Source organism: Culicoides brevitarsis, chromosome 3, assembly GCF_036172545.1.
Source record: "Culicoides brevitarsis isolate CSIRO-B50_1 chromosome 3, AGI_CSIRO_Cbre_v1, whole genome shotgun sequence".
NCBI classification, from domain to species: Eukaryota; Metazoa; Arthropoda; class Insecta; order Diptera; family Ceratopogonidae; genus Culicoides; species Culicoides brevitarsis.
The window spans coordinates 24,267,701-24,286,688 of NC_087087.1; the positions used below are offsets into that span (position 1 = coordinate 24,267,701).

At 25.9% G+C, this 18,988-nt stretch overlaps 1 protein-coding gene across 1 annotated transcript; it reads right to left on the reverse strand.

Annotated features, from left to right (window-relative positions):
- Window positions 1-1,655: 1,655 nt before the first annotated feature.
- Window positions 1,656-3,459, reverse strand: LOC134835683 (uncharacterized). Its single transcript, XM_063850602.1, has 4 exons — window positions 3,249-3,459; window positions 2,213-2,307; window positions 2,033-2,156; window positions 1,656-1,930 (listed from the first exon to the last, which is right to left on the reverse strand). The coding sequence occupies exons 1-4, from the start codon at window positions 3,436-3,438 to the stop codon at window positions 1,827-1,829; spliced, it is 513 nt and encodes a 170-aa protein (XP_063706672.1). The 5' UTR covers window positions 3,439-3,459; the 3' UTR covers window positions 1,656-1,826.
- Window positions 3,460-18,988: the final 15,529 nt, after the last annotated feature.

Sequence of the window (18,988 nt, forward strand, 5' to 3'; positions counted from 1 at the left end):
ACACTGAGCTTTTGTTAATTATTTTAAATTAGTGATTCTCGTTTTTTTTTTGCGTGATAAGAAATGGATCGGAATGAAGAAAGAACGAGAGACGAATTCTTATATTAATGTGTGTGGAGATAAAACAGATTATTTCACAGAAAGCAAATGCATTGAAAATATAATCAAACTAATTGAGTGTATTGAAATGAATCTCTTAACATTATCATAAGAGCTTCAAAAGCAGATACGAGAAAAAAAGCATGTTTAGAAAAAAATTTGTTGTGAAATTGTAGATTAACTAAAGCGTACTTTGATTTTTTTTTTCAAATAAATTTTTGCAATTTTAATTTTTAAAAAACTTTAATAATTCTAAAAATTATTTTTTCAGAATTTTTTAAAGAAAACTATAAAAATTTTACTCAATTTGCTTACAGATTATTTTCTGAATTAAGATTTTAAAATTAAAATTTATAAAAGTTAATAAAACATTAAGAAATAATTGGTCACGTGGTTAAAATTCAAAAATCATGTTTTCAGTCCACCCACAAATAGAAAAAAGTCGCAGTGGGCTCAAATTTCATAAAAATTTAAAAATTAATTTTAGAGTTAAAAATTTTAAAAATATGCACTGGGAAATTTAGATAACAAAGTTTGTAGACACTTCTAAGTAAGAGATCAAGGTAAAAAAATTTAAAACTTAAATACAAAGAGATCCTAAATTTTGCACTGGGTCAAAAAATTAAAACCTTGAACGAAGAAATGTGCATTGGGTAAAAAATCTAAAATATGCTTTGGGCCAAAGTTGATAATTTATTTATTTTTATGAGATTTGAGAATATTAATGCAGAATTTGTAAAATATGCATTGGGACAAAAACTTAAAATTCATATATTTATGAGAATTTAAAACAATTTTAAAAATGTCTGTGTCAAAAAATTAAAATCTTGAATGCAGAAATTTTGAAATTTGCATTGGGTCAAAAGTTAATAATTTATATTTATGAAACTTTAGAATATTATATGGGCAAAAATTTCACTATGTGCATTGGGCTAGGGCATTTTTTGACCCCCACCCCCCTTATAATCGTAAACCGTCGAAATTTAACAACCCCCCCTAATTTACGACGTGTTTTTTAACATGACCCCCCCCCCCCCTCACTGAAAAAGAAATTTTTATAAAAAAATTTAAAGAAAAATTTGAAGAAGATCAATAGAAATTTTGAAAAAAAAAAAAAAAGTTTAGTATTTTTTTACTTCAAATTTTTAAGTTTTTAAACTGCCGACGCCATTAATGGATGACGCCCTAGTAGTCAAAATTTAACATTTTTTTACTTTAAATTTTTAAGTTTTCGAATACAGACAGACATTATTTCATTAAAAAATATTTTAAAAAACGATACGTGACTTTGTAACAAAAAAAGAGTACATGTGAAAAAGGATGCTTTTTCCCCGTTCATGAGAAAATCTCTTTGATTTGATTGATCTTTTTCATTTCGTGCGCGTCGTCGTCATTATATCATCATCATCATGTGCCTTTTGCTTTGTGCCTTTGCTTTGAAATCCTCTAAGCTCGCCTTTTTTTGTTAAATGACATGACAACAAAAGAAAAAAACTCCAACTCGATTGGCTAAATGAAATTTTTCATATATATTTTTACGTACCAAGCTAGAGCTATTTTAACGGATGAATGAGTGTGAAAGGAACATTAGTCTTATTTTACATATCACACATTTTTTTCTCTTCTTTTTAAACATCTAAAGCAAGTCAAAAAGCAAAAAAAAAGTTCGAATGTTAATATTAAATCATATAGAAAAAAAAATTTGCTGCTACTGCTGCTGCTAACGACTATAAACGTGCCAATAATGTTGCATTTATTGCATCTTTTCGACATTCTGTTGTGAATAACATTCGCAAAGAATTGGCATAAAATCCATACATCATGTAAAATACTGTAAAAAAAAACGAATAGATCGCACGTTACGTTAATGTAAATAAATATAGATTTTTTATTTGTGTCTAATAAAATTAAATTTTTAATGATTCATACGTACAAAAGTATCCAGCTGCTCGTAAAATGCTCTTATTGATCAGAAGAATTCCGATGCTGTGAAAGACGAGGAAAATTAAGGATATGTTGAAGGAAACGACAAAGGCATCGAAGAAAAGTTGCTTTTCCTGCAAGGAAATTCCTTAGAAAATTGCATTTGAGGAAGTTTGAAGGAAATTCTTACTAAATTAATTCCAATTAATAGGAGAATCGATAAAACTAAGGTTAAAATTGAGAATAAGGCATCACTGATGAATGTAGAAAGGTATCCAAAACGATCTAAAATATGAAAAATTAGTGAGATTTATGGAAATTTTAAAAAATTATATTTCATTTTTTACAAAAAAAAAAAATATTATACGAAATTTTGATTAATTTTCAAATTTTAAAATTTACATTTATTTTATTTGATTTCGTTTTTTAATATTATTTTTTAAAATTTAAAATTAAAATTAATTTAAAATTATTTTTTCACAATTTTTAGTTTTAAGCATAAATTTTAATTTGTTTATTTCTTTTAAAATATTAGTAAAATAAAGTAGTTTTTTCAAAAAATAAGATAAATATTATAAAGAAAATAAAATTAAATTAAAATAAATAAATTTAATAATTTTTAATTAAATTAAATTTCTTTTAAAATAATAAATTAAAGTTTTTTCAAAAAATAAAAAATTAATAAAAAAAAAAATAATTAAAAAATTAAATTAATTAAAAAATTTAATAAAAAAAAATAATTAAATGAAAAAAATAATTAAAAAATTAAATAATTATTAAAAAATTAAATTTTTTTTAAATTTATTTTAAATTAATTATAACTCGATAATAATTAATAAATGTTATTAAATTATTATTTAATTAATTAATTAAATTTAATTTATTTTATTTGATCTTATTTTGTAAAGAAAAAACTTAATTTTACTAATTTTTAATTTTACTAAGAAATAAACAAATTAAAATTTATACTCAAAACTAAAAATTGTGAATAAATTATTTTTGAATAAATTTTAATTTAAATTTAAAAATAAATAAATAAAAAATATTAAAAATAAATTTTTTTATTAAATTTTATTTATTTTATTTTATTTTTTTAATTAATAATTTTAAAAATTTTATTTAATTTAAAAAAATATCGAAATGGAATTGATTAAAATAATTTTTGGACAACTTTTGTTTGAAATAAAAATTAAATAATAATTTCTCAAGAAAAAAAAATCACTTACACAATCGCGAATGATTTTCCAAATTTTTATCAGCATTAACGTGTGTCAAATTAAAGCACAACACTATGAGCCTAAAAATACAATCAAGACAGGCGATAATTGACATGCATGTCACTCCTAATTTTAGATGAGCGCAATAAAAGCAATTTTTTTCGTCTTCACGAACACTATTGATATCATGAATATCCATTGTTGGAATTTTTCTTCTTAAAAAATCTTTTCAACTTTTAATAATTTTTTCATTTTTTTTTCCTTTTTATATAAAAATGCACTTTTTCACATTTTTTTCTTCTTTAAAAAAATTAAATGAACAAGAAAAAATTTTTAATTTTTTTTTCTTTGATGATTACTCGAAAAAAACACTTTAAATCATATCAAAGTTCCGGACGCAACTATTTACATTTTTATTTTAATAAATAAAGAGAACGCTTAGATTTTTTATCTGAACTGGAAAAATCAACACTCTGCGCTCTCTTCTCACTTTAGCTTTAAAATAATAAATAAATACTAAACACTCAAAGCGAGTAATGCGTTTCGCGCAAAAATAAAATATTAAACTGAGCGGAAGACAAGCAAAATATTTGGAAACTATTTTTTTCTGCTTCATAATAATAATTAGGAGAAGAAACAAGCTGTCTCGTTTCGCTTTTTATTTATTTGTTTATTGAATCATTTGTAACCCACCACATCACCTCAACATCATCTCATCATGCATGTTCGAAATCAGAAAAACGACGAAGAAGAAAAATGGAGAAATCATAAAAAAATGTACAAACTTATTAATTTTTCATGTTGCGCTAAAAATATCTTCCGCTGCTCTTGCTCAGATGAAGCGCGCGTTCCGATCGAAGAAAAAAAAATCATACAAATTATGATGAAGTGCAAAATAAATTTATATCTGGATTTCATGCTGAGAAATCAAAACAGACGCTAATTCATTATTTTCTCAGCGGAAAATGTTTTTTTTTTGCTTCTCTAAATAATTGGTTATACACAACATTAATTATAATTGGATTCGTCTATGTTTTGATGACATTTGCTTGCGCTTGAAATTAATTTGAAAGATCACCACGGTAGCTAACAAGTTGTTGCGATGATTTATTTAGAGCGTATTTTAATTTTGTGAAATAGTCCCAGTGCATATTTTTAGTGAAATTTATTTTTTTATGATTAGAATTTTATCCTAGTGCATATTTGAAACTAACGTCTCATAGCGCTTTTTGAAATCTTTACAAATTTGGCCCAGGGAACATTTCAAATTTTTATCCCAGAGCAAATTTCAATTTTATTGATTTTTTAAAATTCGGTCTTGAGCAAATTTTAAAATTCTACATATTTCGAAATTTGGCCCAAAGAACATTTGGAAATTCTTATCAGTTACAAATTTCGTCCCAATGCACATTTAAAAATTTTTTACAATTTCAAATTCAATCCCAGAGCATATTTTGGAGCCTTACTTACTTCGAAATTAGATCCCAGGGCACATTTTGAACATATGCATATTGCCAAATTTCTGTCCCAGTGCACAATTTGATTTAAACTCGTCACGGACAGACACGAAAATTCATCAATTTAAAAAAAAAATGATCAGAGCATAGCAAAAATTTTCTATTTTTAATTCATTTTGGAGCACCGTGAGTTGTAAAAGAGAAAATTCTCTCAAAAAATTATTCTTTGATACAAAAAATAAAAACAGAAATAAAAAGCCAGTTAATTCGTTGAGTTGATCTTGGTCGCGGATTATCAAATTTGTTCTTTATTTTATTGGGTCAGAACTCGCACAGGTAAGGAAATTTATTATCAAAATACAGAAAAATTTGTCAAAAAAAAAGTTATATCATAATTAGTACAAAAAAATAAACAATTTTCTATTTTTATTTTAATGTCATTGAAAATTTCCTTTGGATTTTCTCTCGCCTCAAACATTTTTAAATTAACGCAAAAACAGGTGTTGCAAGGTCGAGTGTTTTTTTTTTCTACAATTTTACTCAATTTATTATTATTTTTAGACGCAGACAGATCATCAACGCGGCATGTTGGGAGTTTCTTGTTGTACCGGATATCGATGTTGGCTGACATGTGTCATAACAATTGTGATTCTCATCATCCTGCTGTCAATTGGCACGATATTGATGCTGTTGAATCATCACTATGTTTATAAAGTTCTACCGCGTAAGTGATTTTTTAACAAATTTTGATTGAATTTAATTTATTTTTTTAATCAAAAAATTTAAAATATTATTTTAAAGATATTTAAATAAAAATATTTTTTTAAAAATTAATTAATGAAAAAATATTTGACAATTAATTAATTTTAAATTCAATTTTAAATAAATTTTTAGAAAATATAAAAAAAAATAAAATTAATTAGAGAAAATTAAATTAAATAATTAAATTTAAAATTTAAATTTATATTTTTAAAAATTTTATAAAAATCAATTTTTTTTTCAAAAAATAATTTTTAATAAAAAAAAATTTTTAGTAATGTAAAAAAAATAATTTTTAAAAATTAAGTTTTAAATTAATTTTTTTTTTCTTTTTCTAATAAATGAAATTTTAAATTATTTAAAAATTGATAAAGTTAATTATTATTTCAAAAATTTTTTTAATATTTTTTAATGAAATATTTTTATATTTTTTTTAGCTTCAAAAGATTCAATAAAAATTGAGGAGCAAAACGAGACATGTACCATCCTGAATCCCTTCTCCACACCAAATGGAGCCATCGAGTGCACTTTTCCTCACACACCGGTCACAAAAGTTTCTCTACTAGAAACAAAACCTGGTTCATATTTCCTCACCAACATTTTTTGTGACAATTTTCCTCACCTTCTTTCACTCGACGCCGCTGAATCCTACATCACGGGCATCACCAACGACGCTTTTCACACTTGCCACAATTTATCGCAAATCAACCTCGAAGCCAATGGAATTTCCGTTCTCGAGAAAGACACGTTTAGCCGAAATTATCAACTAGAAAAAATCGATTTGAGTCAAAATCGTCTCACAAGTGTCATGACGACGGCATTTTTCAACGGGATTTCCGGAGAACAACAAGACACAAATTTAACGGATACTTTGCGTGAATTGGATCTCAGCGAAAATGAGTTGCGAGTATTTTCGACAATTACAATTGCTCATCTTAAAAATCTGGAAGTTCTGAAATTGCATGGAAATTACGCGTTAAAAGGATTTGACATAAAATTCGTACTGGAACGCTTGAAAAATTTAAAAGAAATTACATTTTGTCCAAAGCCGGAACTGAAATTGAATTTATCAGACAAAGAAAGACTTATTAGAATGTATTTTGCTGTGGCGAATTTTAAAGCGAGGAAAGTGACGACAGATCGAGCCACTTGTCGAACTGTTTTTGGATAAAAAAAAATAATTTAAATTTAATTTTATTAGCTTTAATTTTTTTTTAAATAATGGTTAGAAAATTTTTAATTATTTTTATGATTTTAATTTTTTTTTAATTTTTAATTTAAAATTTTTAATTTAATTTTTATTTATTTTTTAATAATTTTTTTTAATAATTTTTAATTTATTTTAAATTAATTATTTATTTATTTTTTAAGCTTAAATAATTTCCAGATAGAAATTAATTAGTAAAAGTGGGTCGTCGTCAGTGGAAAAACTTTCATCTTTTAATCATCAAACGATACAAAGATTTATAACCTTGACTGACATTTTGTGCTTTTCCCCCTTTTTATTATTTTCACATAACAAACTATTTCCTTGTAGGTAATTTTTCGTATATGAGAGACATGATGAAAATATTTTTTGATATACGAGCTCTCTGCATCAGCTGGCGTACAAACGCTTATAGCTTTTTGATACAAAACAACAAAAGAATTAATAAAATGAAGACATAGAGACCATATACAAACACCCTCTTTTTATCCGATGTCGACGTCGTCGTCCTTTGACTTGACCCTTTTCATGCTATTAATAAATTTTGTGTCTGAACATGGTGAATAATTGATAACACGAGATGTTGCTTCTGTTCTTCCTTTTCTTATTTAGCAGGAAGAGTCGAGTGTGAAATATGTTATTAAATTTACTTTTTGAACAAAGAAAACGTTACTAAGGGATTCGTTTTTTTTTTGCTTTAACAAGGTTGGTTAAGAAAAATTTATTTTAAGCAGAATTAAAGGGATTTATGATAAATTGAGAGAACTTGAGCGCATTTAAAAGTTATTTTTTCAGAAGTCCATTAAAAGTTTTAAAAAAATTATTAGAATATTTTTTTTAGACCCAGTGCACATTTTTAAATTTTATCCCAGTACGAATTTCAAAAATTTTTAATTATTTTTGGGTCAAATAAAAACGCATGAAAAAGTGTAAATTTTTTTTAATTTTTGAGAAAATTTTTTTGTGTGTCGCGGATTTGTTATTTTTGATTCTAAAATTGAATACCAACAAAAATTAACTTAAATTATTCTTAAGATGGTTTTGGTTCATATTTAGTCAATTTTAGATGATCAAAATTTATTAAAACTTTGACCCATAAATATTGATAAATTTTTCATGTCAAGTTTAAACCAATTTTTGGTCAGGTTTAAGCCTTAAATTGATTAAACAGCGGTTCTAAGATATTTCTGTTATAATCAGGATAATTTAAGAAGAAACGAAATTCAACAAAAAAAAATAAAATAAAGTTTCCACCCATGGTGAAAAAAAATGAAGCTTTTGGATCAAATTTAAATTTTTCAAGAGTTTTCAAAAATTAAAAATTTAAATTTACTAAGAAAATTTAAAAATTTTATTAAATAAAATAAATTTAATAAGAAAATTTTAACCTTAAAAAATTAATAATTAAAATTTCCACTAAATATTTTCTAAAATCCCGACTCTAATATTAATTTTTGATAATTTTACTTAAAACTTCCCAAGAAAATTATTTTTAGCTGAAAACTTTGAAATGTAAACTGGGGCATATATTAAAAATTTGTTAAAAAACCAAAATTTAAAACATTATTGAAGCCAAAATTCAAAATGTGCACTGCGATAAGTATTTAGAATTACTTGTGGGGTAAAAATTTTGAATACGAACTGGGTAGACATTTTAAATTATGCACTGGGGTTTTTACAACTTTGAATATTTATAAGGGCTTTTAAAATATTTTTATTTTTTTTTTACATTTCTTCCATTAAATTTAGCCTATTTTGAATTTTCACTAACGGATAGATGTCAAAACCTAAAAAAGAATTTTTTTTGTCTAATTTCTTAAAAACCCATTAAAAACTTTTAATTTGTGGCTTCCTCTAATTTAATTTATTTTTTCAAATTTCTTTTAATCAACTTTTGACGTTTCAAGTGACCGCTTCGACTCCGATGTCACAATCAATCAAGTCCTCGTCCCCCTTTCTCTGTACCTCACACTTCCACAACTTCATTTTCAGCTTATACGACAAGTAACAAAACAAAGCCAGAGTTCCTTTAAATTGAATTCCCTTTAAAATTGTTAATTTTGCATGTAATTCCTCTCACCTATCCACACGGGAACGATCCAAATCAAATGCAAATCAGCAAAATAGAGAATTTCCCACCACAAAATCGGACTTAGGACCGCATACAAAGTCGTGGCTTGCCAATTGATTGCCACAAGATGGTATTTCTGCCTTATTGCTCCAAGGCACAAACATAATCCCGAGAAAATTTGAAGAATTTCGAAGCCAATGCGGATGGCAGCGAAGATTTGCGCTGATTCAAAGGCATATCGCGTTGTGGCGTCTTTTTTCTTGTGATGCAACAACGAAAAAAACTCGACGCGATAAAGAAGCGAAATGCAAAGACCGAAAATTTGAATGAGACCGAGAAGGAAACACAGAACTCGGAGCAGCGATAAAGGTTTTTGTCGCTCGAAAAATTCTTGGTTCTCTTCAGACATCGTTCGTGGTTGGAATGAAACTGAAAAAAAATTTTTTTTTTCGACAACAATTTGCAAGGTTATCAGTTGCAAATAAAGCTCAGCAGAGACAACAAAGAGAGAATTTTTTTTTTCAAATTCATGAGAAAAAATATCCAGCAGTGACAAAATTTAATAAAATTATGAAAAAATGCAAGAAAATAAACAAACAAGTCTGCGCTATTGGAATACAATACAAACAACTGCTCGTCGTTGAACAACGATGTGAAATGTTAATAATCTCTTTGTGATGACGACGATGCTTCTGCACTCAAAATGTGTAATAACCGGATGATTTCATTGTGAAGCCTCCAGCAATGTTTACAAACAAATATCATATTATTAGATTTTCCGTAGCGTAGGAGTGACGCGTAGCATGTCAGTCAGAGGTACAGAGACTGTTTTTCGAGTAAATAGTAATAAATGTAATAAATTATACATTTTATTATTTAATATTGCATCGGAATGAAATTTCAAATGATAAACAAAAAGAACGCCTATCAGGCATTTAATTCAATATTAAATGATGAAAATATGGACAATTTCCTGGAAAGTTAAGAGATAAAATTTTAATAAAGAAAATTAAAGTTTTTGACTTTTTCATGATTTTTCCTTAATTTTCTATCATTTTTAGATAGTTTCTCATAATTATCTTATTTTTACATTTTTTTTTTTTAATTTTATCAATTTTTATTTATTTTTTTTCCATATTTATCTTAATAGAAGTTTAATTAAAGCTCAAAAAAGTTAGAAATTGGTACAATTTTTTTCTGGTTCATTTTTCATGAATTTTCATTAAATTTTTAAAATTAAAAAATTAAGATAAAAGTACCTAATACAATTAATAAAAATAAATTAATTATAAATTTATTATTTATTAATTAATTATTTATTATTATTTATTTATTAATTAATTATTTATAATCAATATCTTTTATTTAATTCAATTCAAATTTTTTAATTTTGTTTTTAGTATTTGAAAAAATTTCTCAGTGCATTCAAAAAAAAATAGTTTTTTGGCTGTTTTCAACGTTTGAGCATCACTTAAATTAAAATAATCTTCAAGCAAAAAATTTTTATTATTTTTCTAATTCTTTACGATTTTTCTTGAATTTTTCTTGGAGAAAATTTGGAAATTTGGAGTAGGTATACCTACTTAAAGATTTGTTTTTGAAAGCTATTTTATTGAATTTTATTTGAATTTTCCGATTTTTTTTTTAAATTTGTTTTGAACTGTTTTTTGAACTTAATTTTTTAAATTTCCTTAATTTTCTTCAATTTTCATAATTTTTCTTGGAGTTTTTTCTTAAACACTTGAATTTGCGCTTAAAAGCTTTTTTGTTAAAAACTTTTTCTCGAATTTTCCATGATTTTTCCGATTTATTTTTTTTTATTTGTTTTGAACTATTTTTTGAACTTAACTTTTTACTAAATTTTTATTTTTAAAATATTCATGAAATTTTCTTGAGTTTTTTTTTCATTTTTTCTCAACCTTGCTTTGTTCTTAATATTTTTACTTTTTTCGATTTTTTCTTAAAATTTTCTCAAGTTTTCACAATTTTCACGATTTTTCCAGATTTCTTATGATTTTTATTTAATAGAAGTAAAGAAAATTTTAAAAAATTGATTTTATTTATTTTTTTGAATGCTCTTCTTTAAAAGTTTTTGTTGAATTACCTAAGTTTCCATGACTTTCCAACTTTTTTTTTCTATAATTTTCTTAAAAAGCTTTAAACTTTACTTAGTTTTGACGAGTTTCCACAAATTTTCACTAAAAAAATTAAATCATAAAAATTATTCAGGATACTACAAAAATCATCAATTACTTAAACAATGGTTGACATAACTTTCGAATGCCTCTTTGGGGACCCCTTTCCCAAAATGAAACCAATTACATCGATTAGGACACTCCAATAAATGGTCAATCATCATCGACTCTCAAACCCTCTCCATGCTTGCGACAAATGGGATCCTCTTCATTTATTTATGACTCTCGACCGATTTTATTATTGCAATTTAGATCCATCCATGTGATGTCCATTCTTCTCCCCTTTTCTTTCACTTTTTTTTCTGTCGCTGCCTTTTTTTATTACTTCGTCGTCCCTTTGAATGATTTTTTTTATTCGCTGAGCTCATCGCTTTTGTTTACTTTTTTTTTGTATTTCTTGCATGCGGCAATTTATTTTCGACTGTCCTGAAATGAGCGACGACGAAGAGAGAAAGACATCAAGTATCTGTGTTATTATAAGCCAAAATGTTATGGTCATGTTGCTTGTTCACTTCTCGTGTTGTCCGCTCGAAATCATTCGCAGGAGTAATCAATTGGATGAAATGAAGGAAAAACTTTTGTTCCCTTGGACTCTTTTGGCAATGGGCAATTGAATTATTGAGGAGTGTGTGAGAGACATTGGTAATTGTTTGTACGGAATGTCAATTGTCACATAAATTTATTGTCGATTTAGTAATCAATGGTGATGTGATGTGTTTTACTTTCAAGAGAATAGTAATGAGAGTGTCGCTCGTTGTTGATATGAATTTTTTATGCTTGGTGTGATTATGAAAAGTGTGACGTAATGAAAGTTAAAGTGAAAGTAAAAAATTGTTAAAGCGTATTTTTACTTTTATTTATTTTTTTATTATTTTTTGATTTATTTTTATTCAAAATTTAAATTAAATTTAATTTATTATTGAATTAATTAAATCTAGATTTATTTTTTAATTAAATTTAATTTTATTTTTTAATTAAATTTATTTTAGTTTATATTTATTTAATTTCGAGTTTAATTTAAAAAGGATTAAAAATGAATAATTTTTTTTTTTTTTAATTTTAAAAAATTTTATTTTTTTTATTAGATATTAGGTATTATAAAATAAAAAAAAAATATTTAAGTCACTGAAATGAAAATTTAAAAAAAAAATAATATATCATCAAATATGACCTTTTTTAGGTGTATTTTCATAATTTTTCAAGAAATTTTCAAAAAAAAATTTAAATTTTCAATTTTTTCTAATTTTTGTTTTTGTTTTATCATAAATTTTTTTCTTTAAAAATATTTTTCGTAAAATAACTAAATTTATTTTTCAGAATTTTCGATGATTTTTTTATTTTTATTTTGAGCGGTTTTAATTATTTCAATTTTTTTTTTTAATTTAAATTAAAATTGTTTGAAAAATATTTTAAAATCATTAATATAAAAAATATAATTAAAAATAAAATTAATAATATTTTCGAGAAATTTTCTAATAATAAATTAATTTTTTTTAAATTAAAAATATTAATAATATGTAATTTTAAATTTTATATATTTAAAAATATAAAAAATCCAAAAATAATTGAATTTTAATTTAATTAAATTAATTAAATTAAAAAATAAATTTAAATAATTAAATAAAAAAATTAAATCAATTCGAAAAAAAAATTATATTTTTTTAATTTTCAATTGCCTACTGATAGAAATTTCGTTCACTAAATAAAATAAAATTTATTAATGAAACTGCAATAAAAAAAATGTCTGAGAGTGAGTAAAAATCTGATGAGAAACAAATAAAAAGTCTCCCAATTTTTAGACAAAAATAAATAAATAAAACATGTGAACAATTTTTTTCATTGATTCTCAAAAAAAAAAAAAGATATGACGACGACGACAAAATTTATCCGTTATTTTAATAGCAGTCTCATTCCGATATTCACACACAATAAACGTTTTGTCGTGTGACACTGTGACAGAGAAAGAAAATAAAAAAATGTTTGATTGGATTCCTGCGTTAAAAAATTTCCTTTGTTGTTTTGATTTACGTTACGGAGCAATTATCATCGGAATTCTCGAGCTGCTGGGATATTTGGCGGACTTTATCACGACATTCACAGTGATAAAAGAGGAAGATGTCGAACTGAGTACTTTTGGTTTTGTTTTGTTGTATCTCGAACGAGTGTTTTACTTAATTGGGGTTTTTGTCGCAGCGTGTCTTGTATGTGGCGCGTACGGCGTAAGAGATTGAAAGTTTTTCATTGAAATGAACTTGAATTTGATTTTTTTGTTTTTTTTTCAGGAAAATTCTAAATTAGTTGCTGTGAATGTGTTTGGAGTGTTTTTTGTGACAATTATTACTTTTTTGATCGCGATTGATTTGCTGCTGGGACAATTTATGAATTATTGGCTGATATTTTTGATTGTTTTTGGTAAGTTTTTTTTTTCTATTAAAAAAATATTTTAAGAAAAATTATGAAAATTTGTCTTTTGTGGTTCGGGGAAAATTTTATAAAAAAATGCGAAAATTTATAAAAAATTTTTAAAATTATAATAAAAATAGAAAAACTCGGAATTTTTTTAATTGAATAATTAAAATTTTAATATGAAATTTTTTTTAAAAATTGAAAAAAAAAATTAAATTTTTAAAAATAAAAAATAAATGAAAATTTTTTAAAAACTTAAAGAAATTAGAAAAATCGTAAAAAAATATTTTTTTTATAAATTAGAAATTTTTTATGAATTAAAAAAATTAAAAGTAATGACATTTTTTAAAATTAAAAAAAATTTATAAATTCATTTTAATTAAGAAAATTTATGAAAATAGAGGAAAATGAAGAAAAATTTTCTAAAAAATTCAGAAAACTCGTAAAAATTTATAAAAGTTTCAAATATTTCCTTTCTTGACTTTTAAACTAAATTATTTTTTTTTTATTTTCTCAGTTTGGAGCTCATACGCCTGGCTCATCGCTCACAGCTACCTAAAACATCTAAATCGACCAAAAATACGGAAACACAGCTTTTTACCTCCAGAAGCGTACATTTGATGTGAATTTAAACAAAAATAGGAAAAAAAATAAAATATTGACTTGACATTCCACTTACTTTTCTCTTGCGTACAACTTTAACACTTGACTAACCTTCGTCTCTTCATCATCAAGTCGAAGCAACTCCTTGGCATGGGTGGAAAATCTGTCATGACAACTGAAAAATGACAAACGAACACGCAAATATTTCGGTTCGGTGCAGTGCTGTGTGAAAAATCGTCACCATCGAAACCTCCCCGAAAAAAAAAGAGGAAAATTTTCTCAACAACAAGATTATTATCCTCAATATTCACCCATTCGGATGACATTCCATCTCGTCGTTTCTCGGAGATATTTACCAGTTGACTTGAGTGGTTGTGAGGATTTCGGCCGAATTTGTGGAGTTTATTTGATTTTGAGGTGATGATGCCATGCAACGACATTCAATAGATTTCGATTTCTCCGGGTTTGACAATTTTGCATGGAGAAATTTCCTTGTTTGGTGATTATTATTATTTTACTGGAAATAAGAACGCACTCGGGCATGGAGCATCGAGAGACAGGCAGCTATTCAATTATCATTCATTTGTACGCATTTTAAGGTCGTTAACATGGAAATATTATTTTCACAAGATGTTTCCTTCGCATTCGACGCAAGCAAGACCAAAAAGATAAAAAGTTTTCGTTCGAGATAAAAGCTAACGATTTTACCGCATTTTAAACCACGTGGTTCATTTAAATTTTTTTATCAAGCGATTTATTCCAATTTTAAACCACGTGGTTCACTTAAATCAAACGCATTGTTTAAATTTTTAAACCACTTTTTTAACCACGTGGTTTTTAATTTTTTTTTCAATCAAACGTATTGTTTAAATTTTTAAACCACGTTGTTTATTTAACTTTTTTAACCACGTGGTTTTTTAAATTTTTTCACGTGGTTTACTTAATTTTTTAAACTATTATTTTTTTTTTCATTAGGCGCTTTATTTAAATTTATCTAACACGTGGTTTTTAACGATGTTTAACGATTTGTTTTAATTTTTAAACCACGTGTTTTTTTTAATTTTTTCAATCAATCGAATTTGGTTAAATTTTTTAACCACGTGGTTCATTTATACTCTTTTGACTCAATCAATCGAATTTTTTTAAATTTTTAAACCACATGGTTTACTTAATTTTTTAAACTAGGTGGTTCATTTAACAAATTTCTTTAATTTTTAAACCACGTGGTTTACTTAATTTTTTTAACCACGTGGTTTTTAAATTTTTTCAATCAAACGCATTGTTTTAATTTTTAAACCACGTGGTTTATTTAATTTATCTAACCACGTGGTTTTTACCGATGTTTAACTGTTTGTTTTAATTTTTAAACCACGTGGTTTACTTAATTTTTTTAACCACGTGGTTTTTAAATTTTTTCAATCAAACGCATTGTTTTAATTTTTGAACCACGTGGTTTATTTAATTTATCTAACCACGTGATTTTTACCAATGTTTAACGATTTGTTTTAATTTTTAAACCACGTGATTATTTAATTTTTTTTAAATGAATGTCACACCACGTCGTTAATTTAACCACTTAACTTTTTTTTAACCACGTGGTTTATTTAAATTTAAAAAAAAACTTTTAGCTGATTATTATTTTTACCACGTGACTTGATCCGCCATCCTTGGGTAGCATATTTTTTCTTCGAAATGCGGCAAAAACACCCCCATAGAAGCGACGAATTTTAGATACAAACAGTGGTTAATTAGGATAAACCAAGCGTGTGTTTTATATAATTTGCCACTTTTCTTGATTTTTTGAGGGTTGCCGTCTAGTAGTAAAAATTTTAATAACAATAAAAAAAATGCTGGTGATAATTAAAAGCCATCTTGCCAACATATAACGAGGTCAGGTCGCGGGAAAAAGTTGCCAATGATAATGAGGTTGAACGCAGTAGATGAAAATTATTCAATTAATGGAACAACACCCTCAAGAATTTCTGTTACATTTTCCGTACGGGCGAAATTTTTCGTCCCAGTGGAATGGGAGGGAGAAAAGGTGACACCATCAGCAACAGCAACAACAACAACAACAAGCACAGTCTAACAATTAAAATTATTTTGTTGACACTTGTGTTAAAGATGTTTAAATTTATTTCTGTCTTTTTCATGCTACGACGCCCTTTTGCTCGGCAAGTAAGTAAGTAACTTTTCACTAAAGGGAAATTTGTCTGTCTTGTCTTCGCCATACTTTGTTTCTCTCTCGGAACGTTTGTGTTTACTTGTCGATTAATTTAATTTATGCATGATGAGTAAAAAGACATAAAGGGATTATTTCGCACTGAAAGAGTCTCACTGTCGCAGGCAAGAGTTTCGGATTAAATACTTGCCAGAAAAACGTAAGAAAAATATGACGGATTTTTCGTCGAAATTTGTCATATTTACAGGATTTAAGAGAAAAAAGATGAAAACGTAACATAATCTCTCGTCTCATTAATTCATGTGATGATGCGAGATTTTCAGTGAAATAGTTTCTCATTGAATGCGTGATGTTATCTGATTTAACCAATTCGTACTTGAGTTAACTTCTGATGTAATTGCCGTACTATATTTTAGTTCGATGTTATGAAAAGAGCTTAGCTTAGATTTTTTACAGAAAATTTTCGAAATTAAGTTCGAAAAATTCGAAAATCAAAAGAAAATTCTAAAGATATTCAAAAATGTTGAGGCTTCAGGTAAAAAATTTTAAAATAAATTCATCAAAAATTAGAAAATCAGAGAAAAATTATAACAAAATTTCGAAAAAATAATTTAGTTCGAAAAATTCGAAAATTTGATATTTTTTCACGTAAAATTTGAGATTCAGAAAAAATTCAAAGAAAATTTTAAAACTTTAAGACAACTTTAATCAAAAGTTTAAAATAATTTTAAAAAAGTTTAAAGTTCGAAAATTCGAAAAAATTATAAAAAGTCTAATTTCGAAAAATTTTCGAAAATCATTTTTTTAAATTTTAAAATTATGAAATTAAAGTTTAGAAATTGAAGAAAATTTTTAATTTTTGTGAATATTAAAAGCTAAAAAATCTAGAAAATTATATCTTCGAAAATCGAAAATGAGTTTTCGAATATTTTCGAAAAATTGAAAATATAATTCGAAAATTTGGATAAGAATAAGAAGATAACTTTTGAAAATTGAAATTAAAAATTTTTCAAACAAAATTTCTCCAAAAGTAAAAATTTAACAAGTTTAATAATTTTCTAAAATTTTAATTAGTTTTTCTGCAAATTTTATTTTCGAAAAATATTAAGAAAATTTAAAAATTTTAATAAGTTCGAAAATTTGTAAAACTTTACAAATTTGAAAAAAGAAATAAATTCGAAATTAGATATTTAGTAAAAAAAAAGTATTTCAAACGATTTTTTTTTAAATCTTTACTAAAAGTAAAAAGAAAAATTCAAGGCAATTTCTTATAAAATCGTAATGAGTAACTTATTTTACTTAAATTTCCACTGAACTTTCATCTTCTCTCACAGAGCATTCGCCTGACATGACATGACTCGACACGTAACTGATGATCACATTGCGGTCTCATCTCTTTCAAAATACAAATGTGTACATAAGTTGGCAAAATGGATTAGCTTTATTTCATTTTAAGCACACAGCACGAAATAAAATGATAAAATTTCCTTTTCTTCTTTTTACATTTATTTAAACGCTCTATGTGTGTTTAAACAAGGCACATGCACAGATAGTTAGCACGAAAAGAGTCAACACGAGTTCTCAGGTATTTGTTGTTCAAATAATACAAAAATAAAATAAATGAAATTTGTCTTTTTCTTATTTAAATAAATTTTACATCCATTTATTTTGTTTTAGTTTTAGCTTTGTAGTCAGAACAGAATGAGCCGAGAAGAAGGGACGATGGAAATAAAAGGAAACCAAAGTCAATCTCATTTATGCGGAATGTATGACCGTTTATTATAATCTATGAAATAAATGGAAAATGTTTTCCGGGATCCACTTTTTTGGGGCATCGAAACCTGCTGCTGATAAATAACGCAACATTTCTCATCATTCGTCGGGCGTCGAACAAAGTCGTAGGTATCTTTTCCCGATATAAAGTAAATTATATTAGGAAAAATATACATATACACAGAACGGGCCCACATATACGCATCACACATAAAATCTAATTTGCTTCGCCAGCCGAAGCTCATTTGTTTAAATTATATTTCAATTGCTTTGCCTCCATGCACATTCATACTGGTCGTCGTCGTCGTCGTCCTTTTTGCTCAGCAACTACATTGTCTGCCTCCCGTTTTTCTTTTCTCTCGATAAATAATGTCGGTGCTGGTCACACAGAGTGAAAAAAAAACGGAAGAAGACGCAACACAATGAAGGTACAAGTTATAAGGGAGTTAAATTGGATACGTTTGTAATAAATGGTTTGGTGTATGGAAATTTATGGAAAACAGAGATAAATGTAAATTTAAAGAGAAACATCCTTCGTTACATTCTTATTTTTTTTTATCACAGAAGATACAAACGAAAAAAAAATCAACTTTGGTCAAAGAAAAGCGAAGCGAAGAGATCCCTCATTAAATTCGTTTCATTTTTTATCATATCGGACGGTATCTGAAGTGAACAGTAAATTAGATCTTAATCAAATAATTGATTTTTTTTTCGTCAATCACCGTTCCATCATCATCATCTTTCATTGTTGTTCGATGACAATGCGGATATTTTCTTAAAAAAGTTAGGTTTTACGATTGATGTTGATTTATCGGATAAAATGCGTGATTTTCGTCTGGATTTCATTAAAATTTGGTAAGTACATTTTTTGTGTTTCATTTTTCTTATTTTTCAGGTCTTACATTTTGCTTGGAGGAATTGGTAAGTTGTAATATCTTGGAGTTTTGATAGATGAGAAAATTTACTTTAAACTACAAATGTGGATTTGGTAATTAAGGAAATATCAAAGAAAATTTATTTTATGACTCGAATGAAGAAAATGCTGGATAAAGAAACGAAATTTAAATTTTAAACCGAACCTTATATTGATTACTGT

What these genes read in the sequence shown, in the direction of transcription:
- LOC134835683 (XM_063850602.1), bottom strand. Translation starts at nt 3,438, where the DNA reads ATGGATATTCATGATATCAATAGTGTTCGTGAAGACGAAAAAAATTGC. An exon ending in GGAAAATCATTCGCGATTGT is followed by an intron (nt 2,308 to 3,248) that starts GTAAGTGATTTT and finishes TTCATATTTTAG; the next exon opens with ATCGTTTTGGATACCTTTCT. An exon ending in TATTAATTGGAATTAATTTA is followed by an intron (nt 2,157 to 2,212) that starts GTAAGAATTTCC and finishes ATTTCCTTGCAG; the next exon opens with GAAAAGCAACTTTTCTTCGA.